The 23,679-nt window shown below is 39.8% G+C and overlaps 1 protein-coding gene across 1 annotated transcript in view; it reads left to right on the forward strand.

Annotated features, from left to right (window-relative positions):
- Positions 1–351: 351 nt before the first annotated feature.
- The window catches only part of ESCO1 (establishment of sister chromatid cohesion N-acetyltransferase 1), a 51,904-nt gene continuing 28,576 nt past the window's right edge, over positions 352–23,679 (forward strand). Inside the window, exons 1-6 of the mRNA XM_065398200.1 lie at positions 352–582; positions 4,334–6,423; positions 7,119–7,230; positions 10,399–10,465; positions 13,058–13,169; positions 21,072–21,137. Coding sequence (XP_065254272.1) covers positions 4,336–6,423; positions 7,119–7,230; positions 10,399–10,465; positions 13,058–13,169; positions 21,072–21,137 — 2,445 coding nt within the window. The 5' untranslated portion in view covers positions 352–582; positions 4,334–4,335. The remainder of the gene's footprint in view (positions 583–4,333; positions 6,424–7,118; positions 7,231–10,398; positions 10,466–13,057; positions 13,170–21,071; positions 21,138–23,679) is intronic.

Genomic DNA, 23,679 nt, shown 5'->3' on the forward strand with positions numbered 1-23,679 from the left:
GGCAACTGGCACGAGGGTGACCAGACAGCAGGTGTGAAAAAATGGGACAGAGGGTGGGGGTAATCGGTGCCTCTATAAGACAAAACCCTCAGACAGCCCCAAACCAGACAGGGGACTGGGTCGGCCCCCGTTCCGGCCGCCAGGGGCCGCTCTGACTACACCCAGGCCTCCCTTCCTCCTTCCAGCTCCCGAGCCGTCTCGTTAGCAGTAGTAGGGCTCGCGTATAACAGCCACCGACGGAAGTTACGTTGTGCCGGGAAGCGGTTTCCGGATTCGGGATCAGAGGGAAATAACAACAAGCGTCGCAGACTGGTAATCGTCATAAATCGGGGCGGGGCAGTGGCGGGGTTGTCTCTGTGCCCGGATGTGAAGAGATTCCATCCACTTGCTTCTGCTCTCTAGAGAGAGGCTACAGACTTCTGGGTGACATGGGAAAGGTGCACGAGCGACAGTGACCTCGCGCCCCTCACCCAGCTTACGCGAGCCCCTGCCCCCCCGAGCTCGCGCCGCGTGCCCCCGCTCCCCAGAGCAGCTAGGAGAGCGGCTCGCGCCGCGAGCGCGCACCAGAGGAGACTCGCTGAGGTAAAGTGACCGCGGGGCGCCAGCCCGCCCCCCCCCCGCCAGAGGCTGAGCGGCCGCGGGCCCTTCCCTCGTGGTCGAGCCGCTTCCTCCAGTGCCTTAGTCCCGGTTGCCGCCTCCTCTGGTTCCAGGCGCAGTGACTGTAGTTGAGGGAGGAAGATGCGCCTGGAGCGCGACCCCCTCGCCCCTGAACGCTGCCCTCGGCCCCAAACGGCCGCTCCCCCGCGGCGGGTCTCCGCGCCCTGAGGTCCATGAGGAGACGCCCCCGCCCCCGCTTTGGTTGTTACTGGGAGACTCAGGCTCGGGACCCTGGACCAGGGTTTGCGCCCCCTCCCCTCCCCTCCCCTCCCCCCCGGGGTGCAAAGTCTACAGGCCACGAATGATTTCTGTGTCAGCAGGCGGGGGACGCCAGCCCCTTGTCACGTAGCTTGGTCCCCGGTCCCGCTGAGTCCCCCCACAGCTCGGAGCCAACTGTGAGGGAGGCTGGTATTTTCCGTCACTTTCCTGAGCCAGGATCGTTGATCAATCTATAAGTGGCAGTCCGTATCTACTCTCCCACTTCCTCCAACCTCTGCAAGGCCTTAGACTGCCAACTCCTCGGGGCAGAGACTGGGCCCTGCCTGCATGTCCAGAAGGCTCCTAGACTTAAATGAGAACGAAGGGAGGAGTTAAACCGCAGCAGCTGTATGTGGAAGAGGGTGGCACTTGAATTGGATCTTCTTTGTTTCCACTGACAAACCTGTTCTCCATGTAATTCATCTGGGGGGCAGAAGTGGCAGTGGACTCTTCTCTGCTCTATGTATTGGGGGGGGAATCTAGACCGCTATGACTAGCTTTTAAAAATGCCACAGACAGTGCACAGGGCATACTGCTCACCTTATGAGGATCAACATTTGAACACCTTGAGATGGTGTAACAGGCCTGTAGATTACATTTATTAGCAAACAAAATAGTTTTTTACAAGCTAGTGCAAGTATCTATATATAAGTTTGTGTGCTATGGCACTTGATAGTCAAATTTCTTACTAGCAGAAATCATAGCTTCCCTACTGATTAATGTGAGGAAAGATGAAAGGCTTGGAGATAAAGCTTATCCACATAGCTGCTTCTGTGTCCTCAGAGGCTACTTGATTTTTTAATTATGGAGTTAATTGGGAGAAGTGCTAACAATCTTATAAATAATCATATTCACAATCTGAGTTCTAAATTCTGTTCCAGAGTTTGGGGACCCGATCCTGCAACTAGTGTGTGGGTGGCAGACCCCATCAAAGTCAGTGGGCAATATAGAGCCAACGAATTGCAGGATTAAAGTAGAGAGGCTAGAATGATCTTAAATAAAGATCAGTTGGTTAGCCTGACAGACTGACTTTTTAATGAATAATTTTTAAACTTGATAGAGTGGGAAGCTTGTTTTCACAGTTTTAAAAAATCTAAATCAATTAGAAAATGTAAATTGGGACCTGACACAAATTTTTATATTTTCTAATAAGCTGAAAGATATGCTTTAGCCAAACAAACAGCTGTTTGCCTCAATAAATGAAGGAAATTCCAATAGTCTATATCAGGGGTAGGCAACCTATGGCACATGTGCCAAACGCGGCATGCGAGCTGATTTTCAGTGGCACTCTCACTACTGGGGTCCTGGCCACCGGTCCGGAGGGCTCTGCATTTTAATTTGATTTTAAATGAAGCTTCTTAAACATTTTAAAAACCTTATTTATTTTACATACAACAATAGTTTAGTTATATATTATAGACTTATAGAAAGAGACCTTCTAAAAATGTTAAAATGTATTACTGGCATGTGAAACCTTAAATTAGAGTGAATAAATGAAGACTCAGCACACCACTTTTGAAAGGTTGCCGACCCCTGGTCTATATTATATGGAAGGTGAAACTAGATGATCTCATGTTCCTTTCTTGCCTTAACTTGTTTTAGTTTCATAGATTTTGGGGGTTGGAGTAACAGTTTTGTCATGGGGAGATACAAATACTTTACTGTCAGCTTGTTGATGCAAAAAAATTGAACTGTTATAACAGTCTGATATTGGAAACTTCAATGGTAGTTGAAAATTTTAAATTGACTGAAAACTTAGAAGTATCTTTCAGTGCCCAGAATTGTTACCCAGACCAATACTGAAAAATTATCTGTGATTGTTCTGCCTTAACTAACTGAAAAAATACTTCTTCCTGAGCAGTGGTTACTTAAGGGGATGTAGAAAAAAGATATCTTTGCACAATAAGACTGTGCCTAAAAAGTACCAGAAGCCTGCTTGTTGGAGAACTTAAACATACTAGTCAGATGTAGATATGAAAATCAATGGTGAAAGGCTCCACTAACATGGCTCAGGAGCAACTTCCTGGTGAGAAGCCTTGCTACTCCTAGTTCTAGGATTTCTGTCCAGGTGTTGTCCCTGTCATCTTCTCAGAAGCTCCATGTTTCATATTGGCCTTGGGTTTGTAAGTGTCTCAGGTTGGACCTTAACCTCCCTCTCCCTGCTGGAAGAGGGTTTTGGTGTCCACTTTTCTTCCAGGGTTTTCTGGCTGGTACTCATAGCTTTCCTGATCAGCATGAGTAGTAACAATTCTTGACAACTTGGGGACTCTTAATAGCAGCAGTGAAACTAACCAGAATCTTGTTAATTTCTATGCTATTACTTACAATGCTATGAGGTGCAGGAAAAGCACCGGACCTGTTTGTTTGAAGGCTATGATAGAATATTTCCTTCCAGTTTGCCTTCTGTTCACTTTTGGAAGAATGCATAAGGGCTAGAAACTTTTCTTATTTAACCATATAAGTTCTTAAACAACCACATTCATTTTTGCATCATTGGAAATATAAGAGAAAAAGTGTTAAATAGGAAAATGGCAAAAAATATTAAGTTTGAAAATATAAGATGTATTCTTAAGTGGCTGTTAGCATAAATAGAAATATAAAAGGACTGTTTTCAGCTTCTAATATAAAAGTACTGTTCCTCACTGTCGTTTTGTTAGAGGGCTTGTCTGATGCTATAACATTTCGGAGGTTGGGAGTACAAAAGTGCATCATTAGTCTCTGCGAGGGATACATATGAGAGCATATAGTGTTGCTTAACAGTGGCATCTGACTATTGTACTGATGGGGCTCCAAAAAGTGCCCTGTCCAGTCCTCTGCTCCTTGGGGCTTTGGGTAATGGAATGCAGAGCTACAACTGCAACTGAAGGGTCCTGATATAAAATTCTGTCCTGAAGACAGAATATGGAAGGTTGCATAAAGTCCACATGTCATTTTTGCCTGAGACTCTCATACTTTAAAGCTAATTATTATTTGAAAGAATGAAAAAATGTAATATAGGTGGTCAGGAGCAATATATGCCTGAATTCAGAGACTGAGAAATAGAAGGGAAAAGTTAACAAAATAAACATACTGGATCTAAATATCTCCATAAATGTTTTATTCTTTATAGGTGACATGTAATGCCTTGTCTACAACCAAATTTATAAGGAATGCTTTTGGCACAGCTTGATAAGTTACTTTTTCTGAAACATCGATCGCTTCTTATAAAATACCTGTAAGTAAAATAAATGTAGTATACTAAACTTAAGATGGCTTAACAGATTTTGCTTTCTGATCGTGACTAGTACACACTGATAGTAAATAGACAAAATTAATAATCCAGTATGTCTCCTTTTATATAATATGGCTAATAATGTACATTAACAATAGAAATAGCTGAAAAAAATTGTAGACATTTGGTTCAATTGTTGTTTTGCAGAAATGGCAGCCCAAAAAAGGAAGTCTGCAATAGCAGAATCTTCTGCTAAACGTCGGAAGCTAGATAAGAACAGCAAATCATCAACAAAGAAAGAAAGAGAGGTGTCAGCCACGAAACATGTCTTAAATAAATCAAAGCCAAATAAAAGTGCAATGCAGAAGAAAGCAGTGCTTAAAATCTCGGTCAAACCTAACAGGTCAGTGGTAAATAAAGCCATCAATAATTGTGCTAGGCGGTCCTCCCATTCTAAACTAGTGCAGAAACATTCAAAGCAGAGTGAACTTCAATTAAAGAAAAGATCCAGTAAATCAGTACCTATGAAAAAATCATCCCTGAAATCATTAGGTAGGGTATCTACTACTAAAACACCCTCCAGATCTTCAAAAATAAACCATACTACTTTCTTGAAATCTACAAAGACTTCCTCCAAAACAGGTCCTGAAGGGAAGGACAAATGTGCTTTACAAACCAAAGTTTCAGTTGAAAGCAAGAGACAGCAATTAAAATCAACTTCAGATATTAAAAAGAATTCATCGAAACCCCAAAGTATTAGGCAATCTGTCTTGCAGTCTATAAAAACTTTAAATGAAACTACACTTAGGAACATACACGTGGATATGAAATCTGTAAAGGGAAATTCTACAGAAAGTAATTCTTCTACAAGTTCTAAAGCTGTAAAAATTACTGATAAAAATTTAGGGATACAAGTTCAGAGTCCTAAAAAGAATCTTGCAAAAAAGTCAACTTCTCAAGATGCTGAACAATCATCGATTAAATCTTTCGGTGACAACAAACGTGAACCTGAATTAGGAATGCGCATGTTGACAAGATCATCAGGCACAAACACTAAAATAACTGTCAAAGACACACAACAGCAACCAAAAGCCACAAAAAATAAGGAAGTGTGCCAGAAAAAGTCAGTACAAGACATTCCTAAGCCAAGACACATCATTATCCCAGATGAGCAACTAACCAGGCGATCACATAGATTGCAGCAGTTATCAGATATGTCAGCAAGATCCCTTCATAATAGAGAAATTAAAGAAGGAAAAGCTTCAGAAGTGCAACAGGGCACTCAAACAAAAGGATGTATTCAGAGTACTAGAGTTGAAACAGTTAAACCTCTTAAGCAGAAAACAGAACAGAAAAATAAGAAAACAAAATCTAATTTTATAAGTGGAGATGAAGAAATAACTGTAGGAATAACCAGCTCTCTGCCAGAGAAAAAATGTAAAATGGACCATAAAACCAATGATTCCAACAGTTCTCAACATAGCCTGCAAGGCTCAAGATTGATTATTGATCATAAAAAAGTAGAAATGGTAAGTCCACTTCAACCAACTTCCTTGACAATAAATAAGGAAAAACAACCAGTGCATCAGAATGTGAAAAGCAGTGTAAAAGCAAAGAGAGTTTCGCAGCCACCTGTAAATGAAAAAGATCTAGCCAATCAGCCGGAGAACGTTGTGAAGTCCAAACGGGTAAGCATTCTTGAACTCTGTGAAGAAATTGCAGGTGAAATTGAGTCAGATACAGTAGAGGTGAAAAAAGATTCTCCCAACACTGAATATAGAAAAGGAGAAGAGAAACCTGCAGAAACACAGCTGTCTCAGACTGTATTGCTTACTCAAAAGGAACCAAATCAGAGCACTCAGTGCAAGCGTTTTTTCCCCAGCAAAAAAGGAATACCTGTCAAATGTGTTCTGAATGGCAGAAATAGTCCTGCAAACAAAAACTCTAAGTGGACCAAAATTAAACTAATGAAAGCTAATAATATACATCAAAATAAATTAAACTCTGCAAGTGTTCCCAAGCTGGATTTGTTAGAAACTAAAATTAAAGTTCCAGAATCAAGTCAAGCAACGGTTGCAGAAATACAGCTTTCAAAGGCCCAAGGTAAATTGTCAGTAACACAGCCATGTGAGAATAAAAGTGCAACTCATGTACAGGAGAAATTGGGAGCAGTTTCTTCTGAAACAGTCAGAGCTAAAGATGTGACACCAGAAACAAAGCAACCCACAAAAAAAGTTGCTGAAAATGGCTTGTTGGATAATCGGACAAAACATGTTCCTGAGCCAACGCTAGATGAGGTAATTCTTTTTATTTATGGAATGTGGTGGGAGGATATTTTCCTAAATTTGTTCTAGTACCTAACAGTGCTCGTGTAACTAGCTTTATCAGTAACATTTTGTGCAACTAAACCATTTCAGTACAGGAACCTTAATCTGCTATTGAGTTGACTTGTGCTTCTACTATAAATCAAATAGGAAAATAAATCTGTTATGTAATACTAAGGGCAATAGTTTTAAAAAAAATAAAATTCTCCTCCAATAACTCAAGTGCATAGCACAACAAATCAAAATGTCATGGCTGATTAATTTAAAATACCATAACTATCTTTTGCTGAAAATGTACATTAAGGGGAATGGGAGGACAAAGTACTACTTATGCTCATGATTAGGTTTGTTTAAATGTAATGTTCTAAGAACACAGGAGTACATGTAATAACCATATTCTTTCCAAATAAGCATCCATATGCACTGAATGTGTAATGTAACAAAATTTTGCTACATCAGATAGTGCCACAGATATATACATGGGGTTGCTTATCAGTTCATTAAGCAAAGTCTTAAAGAGAACTGGGAAAAGTGTTAAACTTATCTTGTAGGAACTCAATAATGGTTTTACTCATAAAATATTTAATTAATGAAATGGGGACAGAACTTAGAGAGAGAGATGGAGCAGTTTGACTTTGATCTATAATCTGTTCTATTGTGTTGTTCAGAGTTTTAGCCTGCATTTGGATACAAGTCCAGAAAGCACTCCAGTGAAAAGTACTACAGCAACAGCACCACCACCTAAGCAAGCCAAAAAGGAGATAGAGAGTGAATCTCAAGGTAAAAAATCTAAACTGTAAATTCTGTGCACTCTGAGAGGTCTGTTAATGGTGGTGATGAATCCTCTTCTTCCTTTTCAAATAGGAAGGTTACAAAATTTATTGGTGTCAGCAGGGCATGAAAACTTACCTTGTAGTCCTAGAACTAAGCCTATTATCAAGGTGAAAAATATGGTATCTGGCAACCATGCCCTCCCGAGCCACATCCCCCAGTAATTTAAAAGAATAAAAGTTATGTACTCAGTTTAAAAGTAATATACCAACAGCACTTGTTGATGCCTAATTTTTTGGGCTATATTAGATTATTACTGGTGGAATTAATCAAATATATTAGAATAGTATTTGGCCAGTTACAAGAACCAGTTGAATACCAAAAAATATTAATCAGATATAATATATGATGAATGTCAGTAAAATCAGATGTTAATTGAGTACTCGTCTACCAACTTGACTTATTTCATCCTTTGCTTTTCATTTTTACCTTCTTTTCCTTCCTGTCTTCACTCAACTCTTTTTTCCAGTAACTGATCATGGCTTGTGAGTTGTCATTGGTGTCTGTTTTCTCTCTTTTTTCTTTTTTTTTTTTCCCCCCTCTATGTATTCTCTACTTTTAACTACTTCTCCCTCCATATACTCTCTCAACATTATTCTCCTTATTTATCTCATCACCCATTCTTTCTCTCCCACCCTCCCTTCATCTGCACATCTACACACAGGACTTGGAATTTTTACCAGGTACCTAATAGTAAGGAGACTTATTCACCTGATCGTGGACTGATACAAAAAGTGGGGCAATGCTCAGGTGAAAAGCCTTGCTCCCCTGCAGCAACTGAGAAAAGGAAGGGTGCTTGAATTTCTTCTAGGATGCTGATCCCTGGACTCTATTCAATGGTTCCATCTTTCCTGTCAGCTTCTGGCTAGTAGATGTCTGATAAACTTGAAACTCCGCCTTCTCTGGCTGCTGGAAGAGGAGCTGCATTCTCTGTGTTCTCCTTCTGTATCTGAGTCTTCTGGTTGCTAAAAGGGTGAGGGTTCTCAGTCTACACCCTCCCTTCCTCTGGGCTGATGTGCTGAGGGGAGGGACTGTCCGCTATTCAACCCTGTGCTCCACTTTTTGGCTGATGTAAGGGCGGTGTTTATGCTGCTCTGCCCTTCCTCCAGACTCCATATTTAGACTCCCCTTCCTTAGTGCCTGTCTCCCTCATAGCTTTCCCACATTGCAGTAGAATGAAACTGACGGGACTTGTTCATTTTACTTCTGTCTGCTGGGATCTGAAAAATGGCAATGACAACTTTTTGCCAAAAGTAGTGGTGTGAAAGGTTATCTGGCAACTTTAAAAAAAAAAAAAATAACTGGACTGCTCAGAGCAGGTGACTTTCTTCAATCTGGGAGGGCAGCCTAACTAGAAGGAAAACTGCCTTGAAACCCCCATTAATGGGTTAAATGAAGCTTTGTGTTGGGCAATGGCAACACCAGTGCCATCTGTTCGCAGTCCACAAAGTCTGTGGCAACAAGGTGGGAAAGAGAATGGGCATGCACTGAGTTCAACTAGGGAAAGGCCCTCGGTTGGCATCCCTGACATATACTGCAAAGTGATTACATGGATGCAAGCAGTTTCTGCAGATAGTGGATGCTTTCACAATGACCCAACCCGAGATGAGGAGAACAAGACGACAAAGAAAACCATACTTTGTCAGTCTTTCCTCTGCCTCTTCTTGTGGAAGAGCTGAGCAGCAGCAGAGGTGTGGAGTTGTCCTGCCCTCTTAGGAAGATGCACTGCATTGGTTTCATCTTAGTTTGATCTTGGAACACCATCTTCAAAAACATCAGGGTTAGAAACTTTCTAAATTTGTTTGGATTCTGTAGTGATTGATGGCTCTTGCCCAGGAAAGCTTACTTTTCACTCTGGGCTAGTGAATGTTTTCCAGTCTGGAGCATGGAGTTGAGTAAACTCTCTGTGGATGATCCATCTGACAAGAAATGTTAACTGAATTGGCAACTTGTACAGTTCTCCTTACTACATTCTTCTTGACAAATTAAACAATGAATCTTCAGTTTTCTCATTTTTGCTCTTCTCTCCTGCCCCCCCCCCCCAGTTCCCTTACACTCAAAGATTTTTATCCATATCTTTTGTTTACCGCTGCCTTATTTCTAACAGTATACATCTCTTCTCTCACCCTCTTCACTTATTTGTATGCATCCCTTCTCAAGGAGGAACTAGAGTTACTACTTTTTACCTCCCCTTCTCCACCAGATTCCCACAAATTTGCAACCGTTCATCTGTCTGAAGAGGGCTGCATTCACCTCTCTCAGGAACCTGTCAGCACTGTTCCAGTTGTCAAGTCTTGGTCAGTGTAATGTGAAAATCTCCCCCTCGCCTCTCATGGTTCAAGAAGCAAAGAACCAAACTCTGTCCTAAACAATAAGTATCCTTACTAGATCACTGATACATCTCTTACTCCTCTCTGATGGCATGCCATGCTCTTGCCTTCTCTCCATCTCCTTGTGATAGTGCCTGGCCTTGTGGTGCCCTATGCAATGTTTCATCAGCAGGTCTAGCCGTTTACTAAAAGATGACACTTGTGCCATTCTTCTTTTCAGTGCAGCTCCAGCTTTTTGAAGTGTCACATGCAGTAACAGTATTGTTAGGATCCTTTACTGTTGCTGGGGGTTAGGAAAAATATTCTCTCTTCTCTTCCCCCCCCCCCACCCCCCTTATTGCATTTCCTAACTGTCTCTCTTTCCCCTACCCTACTACTGAGCAAGTCAGAGATCGTATTTATGGCTCTGCTGCTGTACACAGTAGTACCCAATTGATGTCAACATGAGCGGGTTGAAACTAAAATTCAGATTAAGTCTGCTGCTCCTCCCTGGCTATTGAGCGAGAGAATCATGTTCAGCAACAGTGGATATGTATAGTTTTCATGTAAGGTAAGTTTAAAAATTTAGTGTGGAGAAATATCTGAATCCTGCACGAAATTTGCACCATTTCATTACATGATTTTTTTTTTTATTTATTTATTTTTTTTTACAGATAAAGTACAGTGTGTTTAACATGGTCTTGCATATCTCTTTGCTGTAGTGAAGTTAACATGTTTTGCCAAGTTTGCTTTTTCTATTAAGAGAAATTTTATAATGAAATGACATTATTAACCTGATTAACTGCAGGTTCGGCTCCCAAGCAGTTGGTGCGCACTTTATTCACAAATCAGACATCTGAGACTAGTGAGAAGAGGTATAGTACCTTTTTATTCTTTAATATATTTATGGAATGACAGTAGCCCCTCCTTAGGTAAAGTTGCCATTATAAGACCAAATTTTTGTCCCTCTTTTCCACTGCCATCCTAATTTTTTTTTTTTTTTTAAACATGGAAATCGGTGTCTCATCCTTTCCATAAGAGACCGAGTTCTGTGTAATCCAGTTTACCAAAGGAGGTTGTGAGTGGAAAAAGCACTAACTTCAGCTTTGGTGAAAAAATTATCATACAGCCTGGCTGCAATGTGAGTTGCACCTTTTTTTGAAAAAGTGGTAATTAGCAGAGCTAAAAAATACTTAACATTTTTGCATTGCTTTTTGCCAGATCCTAACCTGAGACTCGAAAATAGATGATGACTAAAGTTAAGTTTATTAGGTTCACCTATTCAGAGGAGGAAGGTTCCTGTAGTTTTTCAGTTACAAAAATCTTGTAATAGTCAGTACACTTTTTAATGGAAATGTTTTAGGTTTTTTGTGGCCCCCCAATCCCCCCACACTAAGCTTTGTGCCCCAATCTACCTTAAATCTAGCTGCACAGTGAGGCCCTGAGAAAATCAGAAATTCTGGCTGCCTTATCCATAACGTTTTTCCTCATTTGCAACCACACAAAGTAGAATGCTTCATTTTTAATGATATAGTGGCTGTGCCAGTTCTGGCCACTCTGTCATACGCACTCTCCTGATTGTTTTCAATGTGTTATTTGTCTAATCAGACCTCATTAAGAGTGTCAAATGGCAATGTACAGAATCAAAGTAATGGACACTATTATTCCATATCCTAACCAGTGATCTTAGTGTCATTAGACGTAAAGTATAATGTTCACAATGGAGATATGAAACCAATTATAAAGCACTGCTCTGTAATTCAGATTTTCAGTCTTCACCTACAAGCTGGACAAATACAGTGGCTTTTCAAAATTAACCCAGAGATTGAGGACTTCTTAATTTTTAGAAAATTTTCTTGATCCAAAAATAACACCACTGTCAAAAAAGCCATAAAAAGATGGGCAGATGTAAGTTTAAATATCTAAACTGAATACTTCTAAATGTTTGAGTTTCTTGCAGATTTAATCTTGAACTTCTTTTGCTTTTGTTTAGTGTAGAGAATTTTATAAAGATTGTTGCTCTTAGTTGCTGATGTGAGTGTGGTCTTATCTTCAACTTCACCTAAGCTACGTTTTCTGTCTGGAAATGGAGGATGTTCATATTGTTGCAAGCTTGAAAAAAGACTTCTTGGCTAATAAATGTGTGCTCCCTTTGCTATTTTAGATATTTTGTTTTCATAAGTGCTTTCTTAACACATGTCCCAGATACTGCTCCTCTAATCCTATTTGAGACCTGATTGACATAAAAATGTCACATGTGGTATAATTTCACTGCAGGCCCAAGAAGAAAAGATGTAATAGGAAAGATCACTCTTTAATCATAATTATTTCCAGTAATTAACGAGTCAGAAGAAATGGTGAATCAAGTGAAAGAGACATGAATTCATGTCTTAAGTCTGGCATGCCAACACTTCTTTAGATATAACTTGTAGAGCAAAAATTTCAACGTATGTAAAAGCTTATAATTCATCTACTGCAATAGACTGTGGCAACTATTAGCATCTTGTTAATAAGAACTATGTTGCTCTGTCTGATCTCCGCTTTGCCAAAAAGTTAGGATTAGTAATTGCCAAATAGAGGTGCTTGTGGTGTGTCCTTTTTTTTTTTTTTTTTTTAATTTAAATTTTTATTGTGCGAGAGAGATTAAGGACCTCTAGGAGCCTCTCATTCTAAATTCTCCTGCTGTCTCCTATTGGAAAAAGTTCTCTAGAGCTCTGTGGGGAAGTGTTGGTTGGTAACAATCCCTTTTCTACTTCCCTCAAATAACACAACTAACAGGAAAGTTGGAGCAGGAAGAACTTTTAGCGAACTTTTAGGAAGAACTTTTGATCTGCCTCTGAGGTAGGCAGTGCCAAGTTGGCTTCTCTTCTCCATGCAGTGGGAAAGTCCCTTTTAAAAACATTTTATGAGAGAAGAAGAGCCACAGGATGTGTATATATAGCCTGTGCACAGGTCCTTTTCAAAGGTGTGGGGGAAGGAATTATCTTCCGTAAGGGACTGGAATGGTGTGGTTTAGACAGAAACTGTTCTGCTCCTCTTCTGGTGATATTGGACCGCTACTAACTCTGACCATAATTTGTCTGTAAAGTGAAAGTCAGAGGGAAAATTACTGTAACTGTCTTTTGAGATATATATGAATTGTAGATGAAATTGACCACTATGTCTATACTACATTGCATGGTTATGTTATGTGATAAGTAAATTGTCCAGTCATTCATAATTATTTCTTCCCACTAGCTACATAGTTTAGTTTATAATTTATGATAATCACAAGTGGTGCACTTTTTTTGTTGATCATCTTGGCTATAGTTTTGAATATATCAAAATTGTAAACTAAAACATGTTGTATGCTTTTAGTCCTTGTTTTGAGATTTAAATTTATTTAAAATGGATTTACATTTATAGATGCATTTTTGAAAATACCTAGTCAGAAGGGCCTTATTGACAGGAAATATGTTTGTTTAAAGGGTCCCTTTGCCAAACCATTCATTAGCATCAAGGTGCAGTAGCTTCCTGTCATCAGAGCAGCATATTCAAAAATTAAGAGAAGCAGGAAAAGATGACAAACAGCTGATCATAGTAAGTACTTTCCTTTTAATGTTGCCAACGGTGTATTTCTCAAACTTATATGTGTCATAAGCCTGCATCTTGAAATGTTATCATAACCTTTACAGTAAATATTTTTGAATGAGCTGTCCTACGTCTTAAATGTAGTTATCCTTACATAGTGTTGTTTCTGTAACTTCGTAATCACTAACCATTTCACACTTTCATTCAATTGTTGGCATTAAAAAGTGATGCTGGACTGATTATTGTAGAATCCATATTGTTTAAACTGAGTCTTCCAACATTTCAGTTTTGTTTTAAATAGGCTGTATTTGCTTTCTCAAATACAAAGAGGAGCTTTATTTATAAAGGAAAGTGGAAAGGAAGAGAAATAAATTTGCCTTTGCATATAAACTAATCCTCAGTTTATGCAAATTATAGAATCTCACTAGTGGGGATAAGCGAGTGTATCTGGCAGATTTTTCTGTGTGAGGTTACATATGAATGCATTACACTTATGTAATGATATATGGATACTTTTTCTAAGGCACTGATTAAAACTAACGATAGGGGAAGAACTTTTCCACAAATCATTGATGAGCTAGCTCCATCAATAACTGATACAGCGAGAGGCATATTTAAATAATTAAAAATAAATTGTTAAACTAAAGTACAAATAGCTATTTCTACTAAAGAAAAAGTAGAGCAAAAACTATTCAACCAAAGAATTTCAAAATGTCAAGTGGGGCAAAAGCACACAAATTGTCCTAGTTTGAAGGACCTCACAACACTGCAGCAGAACCAATTAAAAAATTGAACCCGTTAAAGCAGACATTACCACTACCCGCACTTTTGTAATATTAAAAAATTACTAAGAAATAGATAGGCATGAGAGTCCTTAATCTGCTAAAAACATATAATAAGGACATGAGCCTGAAGTCTCTCTCTTTCCTAAAGCATGAAATTTGCCTCTTTGGATAGGATTACAAGATAAATATATATATGTTCAGAAATGCCAGAATATTAAACTGTTCAGAAATGTGATATCTTACTTGCAACATTCTCAATTATTGCCTGTTTAGGTCTCAGGTGCCTAATTTTAAACATACAAATAATCCCCTTTACTTCAGCAGGGCTGAATGGGGGCCTTAAAACCCAACTTTTGGTTGTACAATAAGAGGATTTGATCGGTGTTTGATATAGGTTCTTTGTAAGGAAAAAATAGCTATGATCTTCACTGATCATAAACCAATACTTTTTGTAACTGACTGGCTTATTTTTCTCATTTTCAATTTTTTTTAAAAAGAGTGGTTTGTTCAGTGCCACAACAAAAAAAGAAAAGTCTTAGTTATGTAGTATCTAGTGTAGTAATTTTAGAGGGAGGAAAAAGGGATAGGGGTCTTCATCAAAATGTGTGAGAAAACAAATTTACATCTGAGACTAGTTCATTGTGTTTTATTTTAATGTGTATTTCTGCCGGTTTAAAAGTCAAGCGTGACACTGTCAGTTTTAACAAAATAACACAATCTCCAAAATATTAATTTTATACAACTCTTAACATTTTAACCCAATCCCTGTTTATCAATGAAGGATATAGTTGTTATACCTGTAGTTCACTTTAATCAAATAATAGTATATATGAGACAGTGATTTATAGCTTGTGTCCTATCTGCAAAAACTGACTAAAGCCTTCAATCTAGGTGCACAGAAGATTACTCTGCCAAGTTACATTTTTTTTTTTTTTTTTATAAAATGTGAAACTAGAACCAGTTGAAAGAGTGGCAATTGCATTACATTTTAGAAAAAATCTTGTTTTTTGAAGTTCATAATTGGCAATGTTATTTTTTGACTAACTATTTCCAGATATTTAGTCTTTTAAAGAAATGTGTAAATGAGTATTTGCTGTACAGTGTGTGTACAGCCCGTTTAAAACTGTTTGCAAACATGTAATATAGAGTAATTATCTTGCAAATGTTGGCTGAAAACATATTTTACATCTCTTAGACTTTCTGGCATGCTGTTAGGAGCAGCATTTTATTATACTCTTATTGTAAACAACATAGTTCAAATTGCTGCTCAGACCCATTCACTACTTAATTAAAACATTAAACATCCAATTTTTTAGGAGTTTTGTTCTTGTCAGTGGTAAGAAAGTTATTCCTATGGTGGCTCCTATGGTTTGAGATAGATGCCCAAGAGGATTATATCTATCCCTATCTCTCTACCCCATCTCTTCTAACTTGCCAAAAAACCTCTCATCTTTCAGAGGTGTTCTCTGTTGTAAGATGTTAGGACCTTTAAGCACAACATTAATTACCACTTCTTTACTGTAGCGGTGACCATGTTAGTATTTTGGCTTTACATTGTGCATTTTATGACCCTTTTTCATTCTGTTTGTACAATGCCAGAGTCCTTGGGACTGAGGTATGATATAAACCTTATCAAATATTCTTATAAATTCTACCATTCTGTTCAGTATTTGGAGGGCATGTTATGGGTAAAACAGTTTCCCCCCATATGCAGTTTTATATTATCTGTTTAACAAGAATTTAGTCCATAATATGTTCGTATGTTATCTCCTTTGTATAGTGTGTATATGTACTGATACCTTTTGTATTACCTGTGAGTATAAAATCTATAACAAGCTCAATTTGTCTGCAAAAGGCATTAAAAATGGTCTTGCTATGTTTGCTTTTAAATAGACTTTAAGGTCAGAAGGGACCAATATGGTCATCTAGTCTGACCTCCCGCATGATGCAGGCCACAAAAGCTGACCCACCCACACAGAATCTTCCAGCCTGCGACCCCTGCCCTATGCTGCGGAGGAAGGCGAAAAACCTGACAGTTCTCTCTCAATATAAAAATCTTTTACAACTTGAAGTTGTTCTAATACTCAATACTTGTACTGATTTTTTTTCAATTTTTTTTTATGGTGCATGTCACTGGTGTCTGAGCATGCCTAACCATTAATTATTCTTCACATCACAACTATTATTCTCATTTTACTGATGTAAAACTGAGGCACTGAAAGATTAAATGTCTTGCCCAAAGTTACACAGGAAGTCTGGCAGAGCCTAGATCTTCTGAGTGCCTTAACAAGATCATCTTTCCTCTTTTTATGAAGGTTACAAAACAAAAGAGCAGTGAAAACCTAATACTATGTGTGCACACACACTCAGAAATATACTTTGGAGGAAGAATCTTTTTGTTTTTTTTTTACATACATTAAATCCTTGTAGCAACTTTCAGGTCAGTATGATCTCTGCTTTACAGACCATGGAAAGTGACGTAGCAAGATTCAGTGACTTGCCCAAGGTTGTATAGATTGGGTTAGAATTTAAGTCCGTGATTATTGTTGTGTTCACACTAATATAACAATCCAGTCTGAGATATTCTGAACTATGATATAGGAAGTCAGACCTTAAATAACTTCTAAAACCTTACATATTCAGTGGACATTGTTGCTGGTTAAATGAGCTCCCACATTTATGCAAAATTAAGTTTTTTTATAATTAAACTTAAGATGAGTAGAAATGTTCCATCCCCTTCCTTAGAAAGTTTTAAACAAATACTCCCTTGCTGTATTTGCATCCTAGATTTTTAATGGAGTTCAAAAAAGAATTAGGTAAGTTAATGAAGGATAAGTCCATCAGTGGCCATTAACCAAGATGGTCATGGATGGAACCCCATGCTCTGCGTGTCCCTAGCCTCTGTTTGCCAGAAGCTGGGAGTGGATGACACGGGACAGTGGGATGACATGACTCCATGATTGCCTGTTCTGTATGTTTCCTCTGAAGCATCTGGCACTGGCCACTGTTGGAAGACAGGATACTGGGCTAGATGGACCATTGGTCTGACACACTATGGCCATTCTAAATGCAAGTACATGAGAACCTGAAAATGAAATTGATGTCTAGTTAATTCTTTTTCCATGTTGATAGGACTGCAAAATTTAAACCACATAGGGAGCTTTTTTTTGTCTTCAATTTTAATAAAATTAGGTGTTTTTGTAACATAAGCAAGAAAATTTGCTTTTTAAGATTTTTATACTGATATCCTCAATGCCAACATAGTAACACCACCTCCAAAAGCAGCATTGAGCCATGGTCAATGTGTTTGAGGTTGGCACAGCACAAACGTAGATACTGCACTACCTGTGTCAACCCTAACAGTCTTCCAGCAGCTGTCCCACAATGCCTGACACTGACTGCTCAGGTCACAGTTGTGAACTCCTGTCCTGGGGTCTTGGAGACCAGAAGGCTCATTGACCCCACTCCAAGTCCTGCAAATTTTTGAAATGCCTTTTCCTGATTGTCCAGTTTGGCGAGCACACCTAGCAGCTCTCAATTCTTGTGTGCAACTGCCTAGCTGACCATATTGGCTACATGCTCCAGATGAACTGCAGCTTGGAGTAGACCGGAGACATTGGATTTCCTGGGCCTGTGGGGAGAAGAGGCTGTGCAAACACAGTACAGACCAGCCATAGAAGTGTGGACATCTGCAGATTTCACAGATGATTCACGAGCAGAGGTACAACAGGGATCAGCAGCAGTGCTGTGTGAAAGTGAAGGAACTGTGGCAGGCGTAGGAGAAGGCCAGGGAGGCAAACAATTGATCTGATGCCAAGCTGCAGAGCTGCCACTTTTTACAAAGAGCTGCATGCCATATGTGGTGGAGACTCCACCACCACCACCACCACCACCGTGGATATCTCCATGGAGCCTGAGGCACAGGCCCCTGGCATGAACAGCGAGGACGAGGGGAAGGTGGAAGAGAATGGAGGACGTGCAACTGGGGGGGTCCAGATATGCCATGAGCCAGGAGCTGTTTGAGACTCCACCACAGCCCAGTCAGTTTTGGCAGTTAAGCACGTGCAAGCCCAATGCAGGGGAAAGAACCTTGGGTAAGTATATACATTTATTTTCCATTACGATTATGGTGCTTCTAGCTTAAAAGGACACAGCTATTGACTTTTCATTAATTTACTTATACTAGAAGTATTGGTACAACAAAGAGAGGTAGAGTGTTATGCTTTTCATTCCCCTGTAGAGTTAGGTAGGGGGGCTGCGCAGAGCAGTTTGTTTATACTCTCAGAGATGTCCCTTGAATCCTCTTGAGAGCTCTCAATGAAATTTTCATGGAGGTGCTCAGCAATCCTCTCCTAAAGCTTTTTAGGGATGGCAGCCTTATTTCTTCCTTCATGGTAGGATAGCTTCCCACACCAGTTGGTAATAATTTTGGCAGTCTCCATTGCAGTAAATAAGCTAGTGGCCCAGGTGGCTTCGGTGGATAGGCCCAGGTGGCTTCCGGTTGCCAACAGCAGCTGTGCTCTCTGTGCCTTGTTACCCTCAGGAGTGAGAGATCTGCTGAAATCGCCACCACTGTGGAAAATGGTGCCAGTATTCAGTGCCATTGCCCATCACTCATAGTTCCATGCAACTGCGCAATCCCTTCCTCATTTCCCTCACTCTTAGCAGGCCATACTCACCATGGCTGGAGCTGAGAGTGGTATTGTGCACAAGCACTCTGAAGCAAAAGTGTCAGCAAGCATGTATTGTTTAAAACTTTCGGGAAGCAAGGGAAGGGAGTTCTGAACCTTAACTTTGCTTTCCATTGTGAGTATACTGACAATGGTACCTCTGTTTTCTCTGTAGCTGCTGCCATTGCAGCCTTGAGCGGTTCCCCCTCCACACCTACATAATGCTTGAGCCAGATAAGGAAGAGAAAGCAGAGAACTTGGGATGACCTGTTCAGCAAGATCATGCAAGCCAGTGCTGTATCAGATCATGAACAAAGGGCCTGGAGGATGAATATTGCAGACTGTATAGAGAAGGAGAGACCAGACAAGTGCCAGGCCCAGAAGTCAGAGGGAGATGCACGAAGACATAATGGGCCTCTTTGGGCCGCAAACACAGATGCAGCACACTCTTGCGGATCTATAGGTTCAACAATCCTGGGGTTGCCTCCCTTTGCAGTCTGTGGAGAAATGCAGTATAGCACCTCCCTACATGCCCTCTCTACATTCCATGTGGCATCAGGGGCCACATCACTAATTCTACCACTCCCCACTGGGGGCCATTAAGGACAACCATAGCTTCACATACACTGACCTGTGAGAGGCACAGTTGATGTCTATATTGCTAAAATGGACATGAATGTTGCTTCCCCTTTGTTAAGCTCTGTTACATTAAAACCACAAGAAGTTTATGGATTTGCTTTTAACTTGCACAGAACTTTACGGAAGTGTTTTTTGTTACTCTTTGTTTGGAAAATAATTCATCTTCATTAGTTCCCAGCATATGCTGCAGAATGGCTGGCGATACTGAAAGCACCCAGCTTCTCATGATTGTAAGCTTTGACACAACTCATAAGATCAGTGATAAACAGTGTAATAATCATAAATGTACAGCAAGCACCACAAAATTAGTAGGTGTCTGTGTCACATTCATAGATGTGCACCACACAATTCCTAACAGCCCCCAGACTGCAGGGCCAGGTAGAGCACAGCACATCACAGTGCATTACTGTGGCTCGCTGTTAAAGTGCTCTTTCAAAGCCTCTGTATAGCTCCACATTAAGCTTTTCTGATAGCCCTGGTGTCTGATTGTTCAAACTCAGCCGAAAGCTGCAACACCTCTGCCGTCCACTCCGGGGGCAACTTTTCCCCCTTTGCTTCACAGATGGACACAGCAGGCGGCTATAACCATTGGGATATTTTTCTCACTGAGATCAATCTTGAGAGTAAACAATGCCAGCGCCCCTTCAGTCTACTGAAAGCACGTTCAGTTGTCGTCCTGCATCCGCGGAGCCAGTAGTTGAATCTTCCCTTCGTGCTGTTGAGTGGCCAGTGTACGTCTTCATGAGCCAGAGGAGCAAGGGATAGGCTGGGTCCCCCAGGATCGGTACTGGCATTTCAACATCACTGTTTATAGTAGCAAAGTGCAAACTATTCAAGTTTATACACTAAAGTATCTTTCATTTTGCTTCTTATTTTTCCATTACACTTCCATATAATCTCCCATTTAACTGTTTTGTAACATAGGCACTTCATGAGAGAGGTGAAATGTTTTGGCCTCAAAAAATTCATGAGTTAAATTGATGAAAGTGAAAATGCTATCCATAATGAAGTTGATAAAAACCAATGGGCTTGAAGCAGTGAAGTATAAAACTGAAGAAAACCGTTATTGGTCAGTTTTAATTACTGGCTCTTCTATGCCATTATAAACCTTCATGCTCCATTAAGTTTATATTCCTATTGTTTACAGAATCAATCTTTGACAAATAAGAAAAAATCAATACTGTAAATACTATCCATGCAGCATAATGTTCAAACTTCACTTAGCACCCTTTTTATTTTACATGTTTATTGCTACAGTTTATAATGACCAATGAAGTCAGCATTTCATAATAGGAAATGACCCCATATTTTTACTTAGAAAGTAAACTCTCTAGAAAATTTTTTTAAAATGTAACTTTTGCCCTTTGACTGAAGCAGTAACAATTTATGAAATTTGGAGTCATGTTTTCCCAATCATTTTGCTAAATTCCACAGAATAAAATTCCTTTAAAATCTGTACATCTCCTTTTTGAGCGGGGCATGCCTTGACAAGTAGGGAAGCCTGCCCACCAACTTCCTGCCAGAAGCTTCTGCCTCTTCAGGCAATACATATGGCCGCTCAGGATGTCCTCTTTCTTTAATTCTTTGTGAAGAACCCAAAAAGAAATGTTTTCTTTGGACCTTCTTCCTGCTTTTCTCCATTTCCTCCCCACCCCTTACAGCCTGCATTTTTTTCTGGCTGTTTTTGCTCTCTGAGCAAAGTGTTGCTCCTGGAGCAGCTGCAGCAAGGGTAATCAAGAGGGGAAGTGCTTCACCCTGCGCCTAAGACAAGGGGCCCCTACCAACTCCTACAAAGGCACCAAATGCCTATTTTGCAGGTGGAGCTCCTTAACTCACAAATGGAGGATCAGGCAGAGGTGCACCTTTTCAGAGAAGAGAAATTGGTAAGACATTTTTATATGTCCAATATCGAGAGAATTATTAAAGCCCTTCTAGATGTGAAGACAACCTTGATGTAATCTGATGGCTGGTTGTCTTGAAGTTACAAATGGACTGAAACAGTGGGTTTCAGAAATATAAACTTCTCACATTCTTCCAAATGGGGTTTGTCTGACTTAGGGTCTTTATCCTCTCTGCAGTTGTATGAATGCAATTTGCCTCAAGTCAGTGTAGGTTTGCAGGTGCCTAGAAGAATGACTTTAGATCAAGTAACCCAATTTCTGCTGCGGCTCTGTCTTGAACCACGTTGCTCTGTCAGATTGCTGAGAACTAATCTTCATGCTCCCTGTTACTGGCTCTCTCCTAAGTCTCAACAGCTCATGCTTCACTTCACCCAACAGAGGCTTTTGGAGAAGATTAGAGGGACATTGTCAATTTAAAGAATGAGTTAAAGGGATACTGTCAGGTAAAATGTTTAAACTAATTTCAGAAACTTTGTTTTGAATTTTTTTTCTAAAAAACCTTTTGAAATGTTTTAAAAATGGAATTTCTTCTCTTCTGCTGCTGTTTAAGGGTGTATTTCAGGGAGGCAGACTAGGCAATCTTAAGAATAATAAAACAACGTTAAGGCACTCACCTATCTTAGCTCTGGACACATGCTTCCTTCCCTGCTGTTTCAGCAACAACATTGGTCGGCATTATGCCTCAACTTCCAAATTCCTCCCTTTAACCTATTGAAAAGTCACAGGATGACTCTCATATTGCCCGCAAGGCCCATGCATAGATCTGGGAGAAAAAAGGATCGGTTTCTCCCAAGCCTCAAGGTTTCAGTCACTCCTCAGTTCTGTGTAGGAGTTGAGTGACGGATGCTCACCAACCAGCTCTGCCAGCCTATCCTGGGGAAAGGAGACACCATCCTGTTCGCAAACCAGAAACTGCAACAACTCTGCGGCTGTTACTGGCAAACTCCGTATTTGGAGGGAAGAGTGGGTATGTGAGCTCCCTTCAGAGCACTGCGTTAGAGTAATGTCATGCTAGTGCATGGGAATAGGAAGTACTGCTAAGTAACAGAAGTGAAAGAGCTATGTGCAAGGTACTCTCAAATGTGTAAATAAACTGAAAACAGTTGTTTCCTGTGTCGCTTTCAGTAATAGTAATGTGGTGTTTGTTTGTTTGTTTGTTGCTTATTACTATGCTATTTTCAGATAGGCAGTTCTCTCTGCTGTGATGTGTGCGACCCATACAAAAAAGGAAAACTATACACAGGAAATTATGGCCTAAACATGACATTTTGTCGAATGCTAAAAAAAGGAAGAATTTTTATTTTATTTTATTTTATTTTTTTGCTCTATTCTTTCATTTGTAGTAATGTTAGGTGCTAACGTGTAATAATAGGTTAAATAATTGGCAGATTTATTGTCTCTCAAATAGATTTAATTCCTACTGCTGTATTGCTCCTTCTGATTTTAGCCTGCACATCTTGCTTCTGCACTGCAGAGTCTATACCATCTCATATAGCAATTTTTTGTCTGAAGCATGGTCTACTGCAGTTCGTGGATTTGTAACAGTGCTTCAGTTATGCTGGCAGGCTAATGTCTTTATTGGCTGCATAAGGTTATCGAATATGTTTAAAAAAATAAAATAAAAACCTTTTTCACACTCTGCAGCCTTAAAGAAGGCTTGGTGCACGTTCTAATAGTTAATGCATTCCTCTAGTATTCATATATTAGTAGCTTTTTAAATATTTAACATCGCCATATGTATGCCTGTCCACACACTTGAATACATATAATATAGTAGCATCAATTAAATCCTAAAAAATGGTCTGCCAGATACCAGCAACATTCTAATATTATTGTCCAATGTAATTGGGCTGTATTATGTTCTTGTTTATAGAGACTATGATAGAAGACCATATGAGCTGCATCAGGCAAGATAGGATGAATTAAGCATACTGGCAATCTTGAGGATTTCTTTGCCATTAATGTTTTAGTGACTTCATTGTAGTGTTAATTTGTTAGTATACCACCATTTACTTTTTGAATAAATGTTAACTTCCCAATCATTTGAATAGGATTTCTTTTCACAAGGCTTGTTGCAGTACTGTTTATACATTAAATATAAGAATTGCTTTATATTTAGCTGACTTTCAAATGTACATGTCTTATCTTTTTGAAGTGTACTCCAAGCATCAAAGCAGACTTCCCCCTCACCTATCCTACCCTGAGCACCGGGGACATGTTCTCCATCCTCGAGATAGCAAAAATTAGGTTCGGTTCAAGTGGGGTCGTAAGGTAATCACATGCATCCTTCCTCCTGAACTGCCTTTTTTCCTTCCTTGTGTGTAAATAGTTGAAATTCAGCACACTCCTTTGGCCAAAACGGCAGTTTCTTCTGAACTACACCTTTTTAAAGGAGGCCTGGAGATAGGGGGAAAAAATGCATCAGTCTCAACTTTCACACCCTTGGAACCCGAGTCTCTCCCTGATGCTCCAGCCCAAAGCCAACACACGAAGCAGCATTTGTTTCCTTTTCCCCTCTATTACA

Source organism: Emys orbicularis, chromosome 2, assembly GCF_028017835.1.
Source record: "Emys orbicularis isolate rEmyOrb1 chromosome 2, rEmyOrb1.hap1, whole genome shotgun sequence".
NCBI lineage: Eukaryota > Metazoa > Chordata > Testudines > Emydidae > Emys > Emys orbicularis.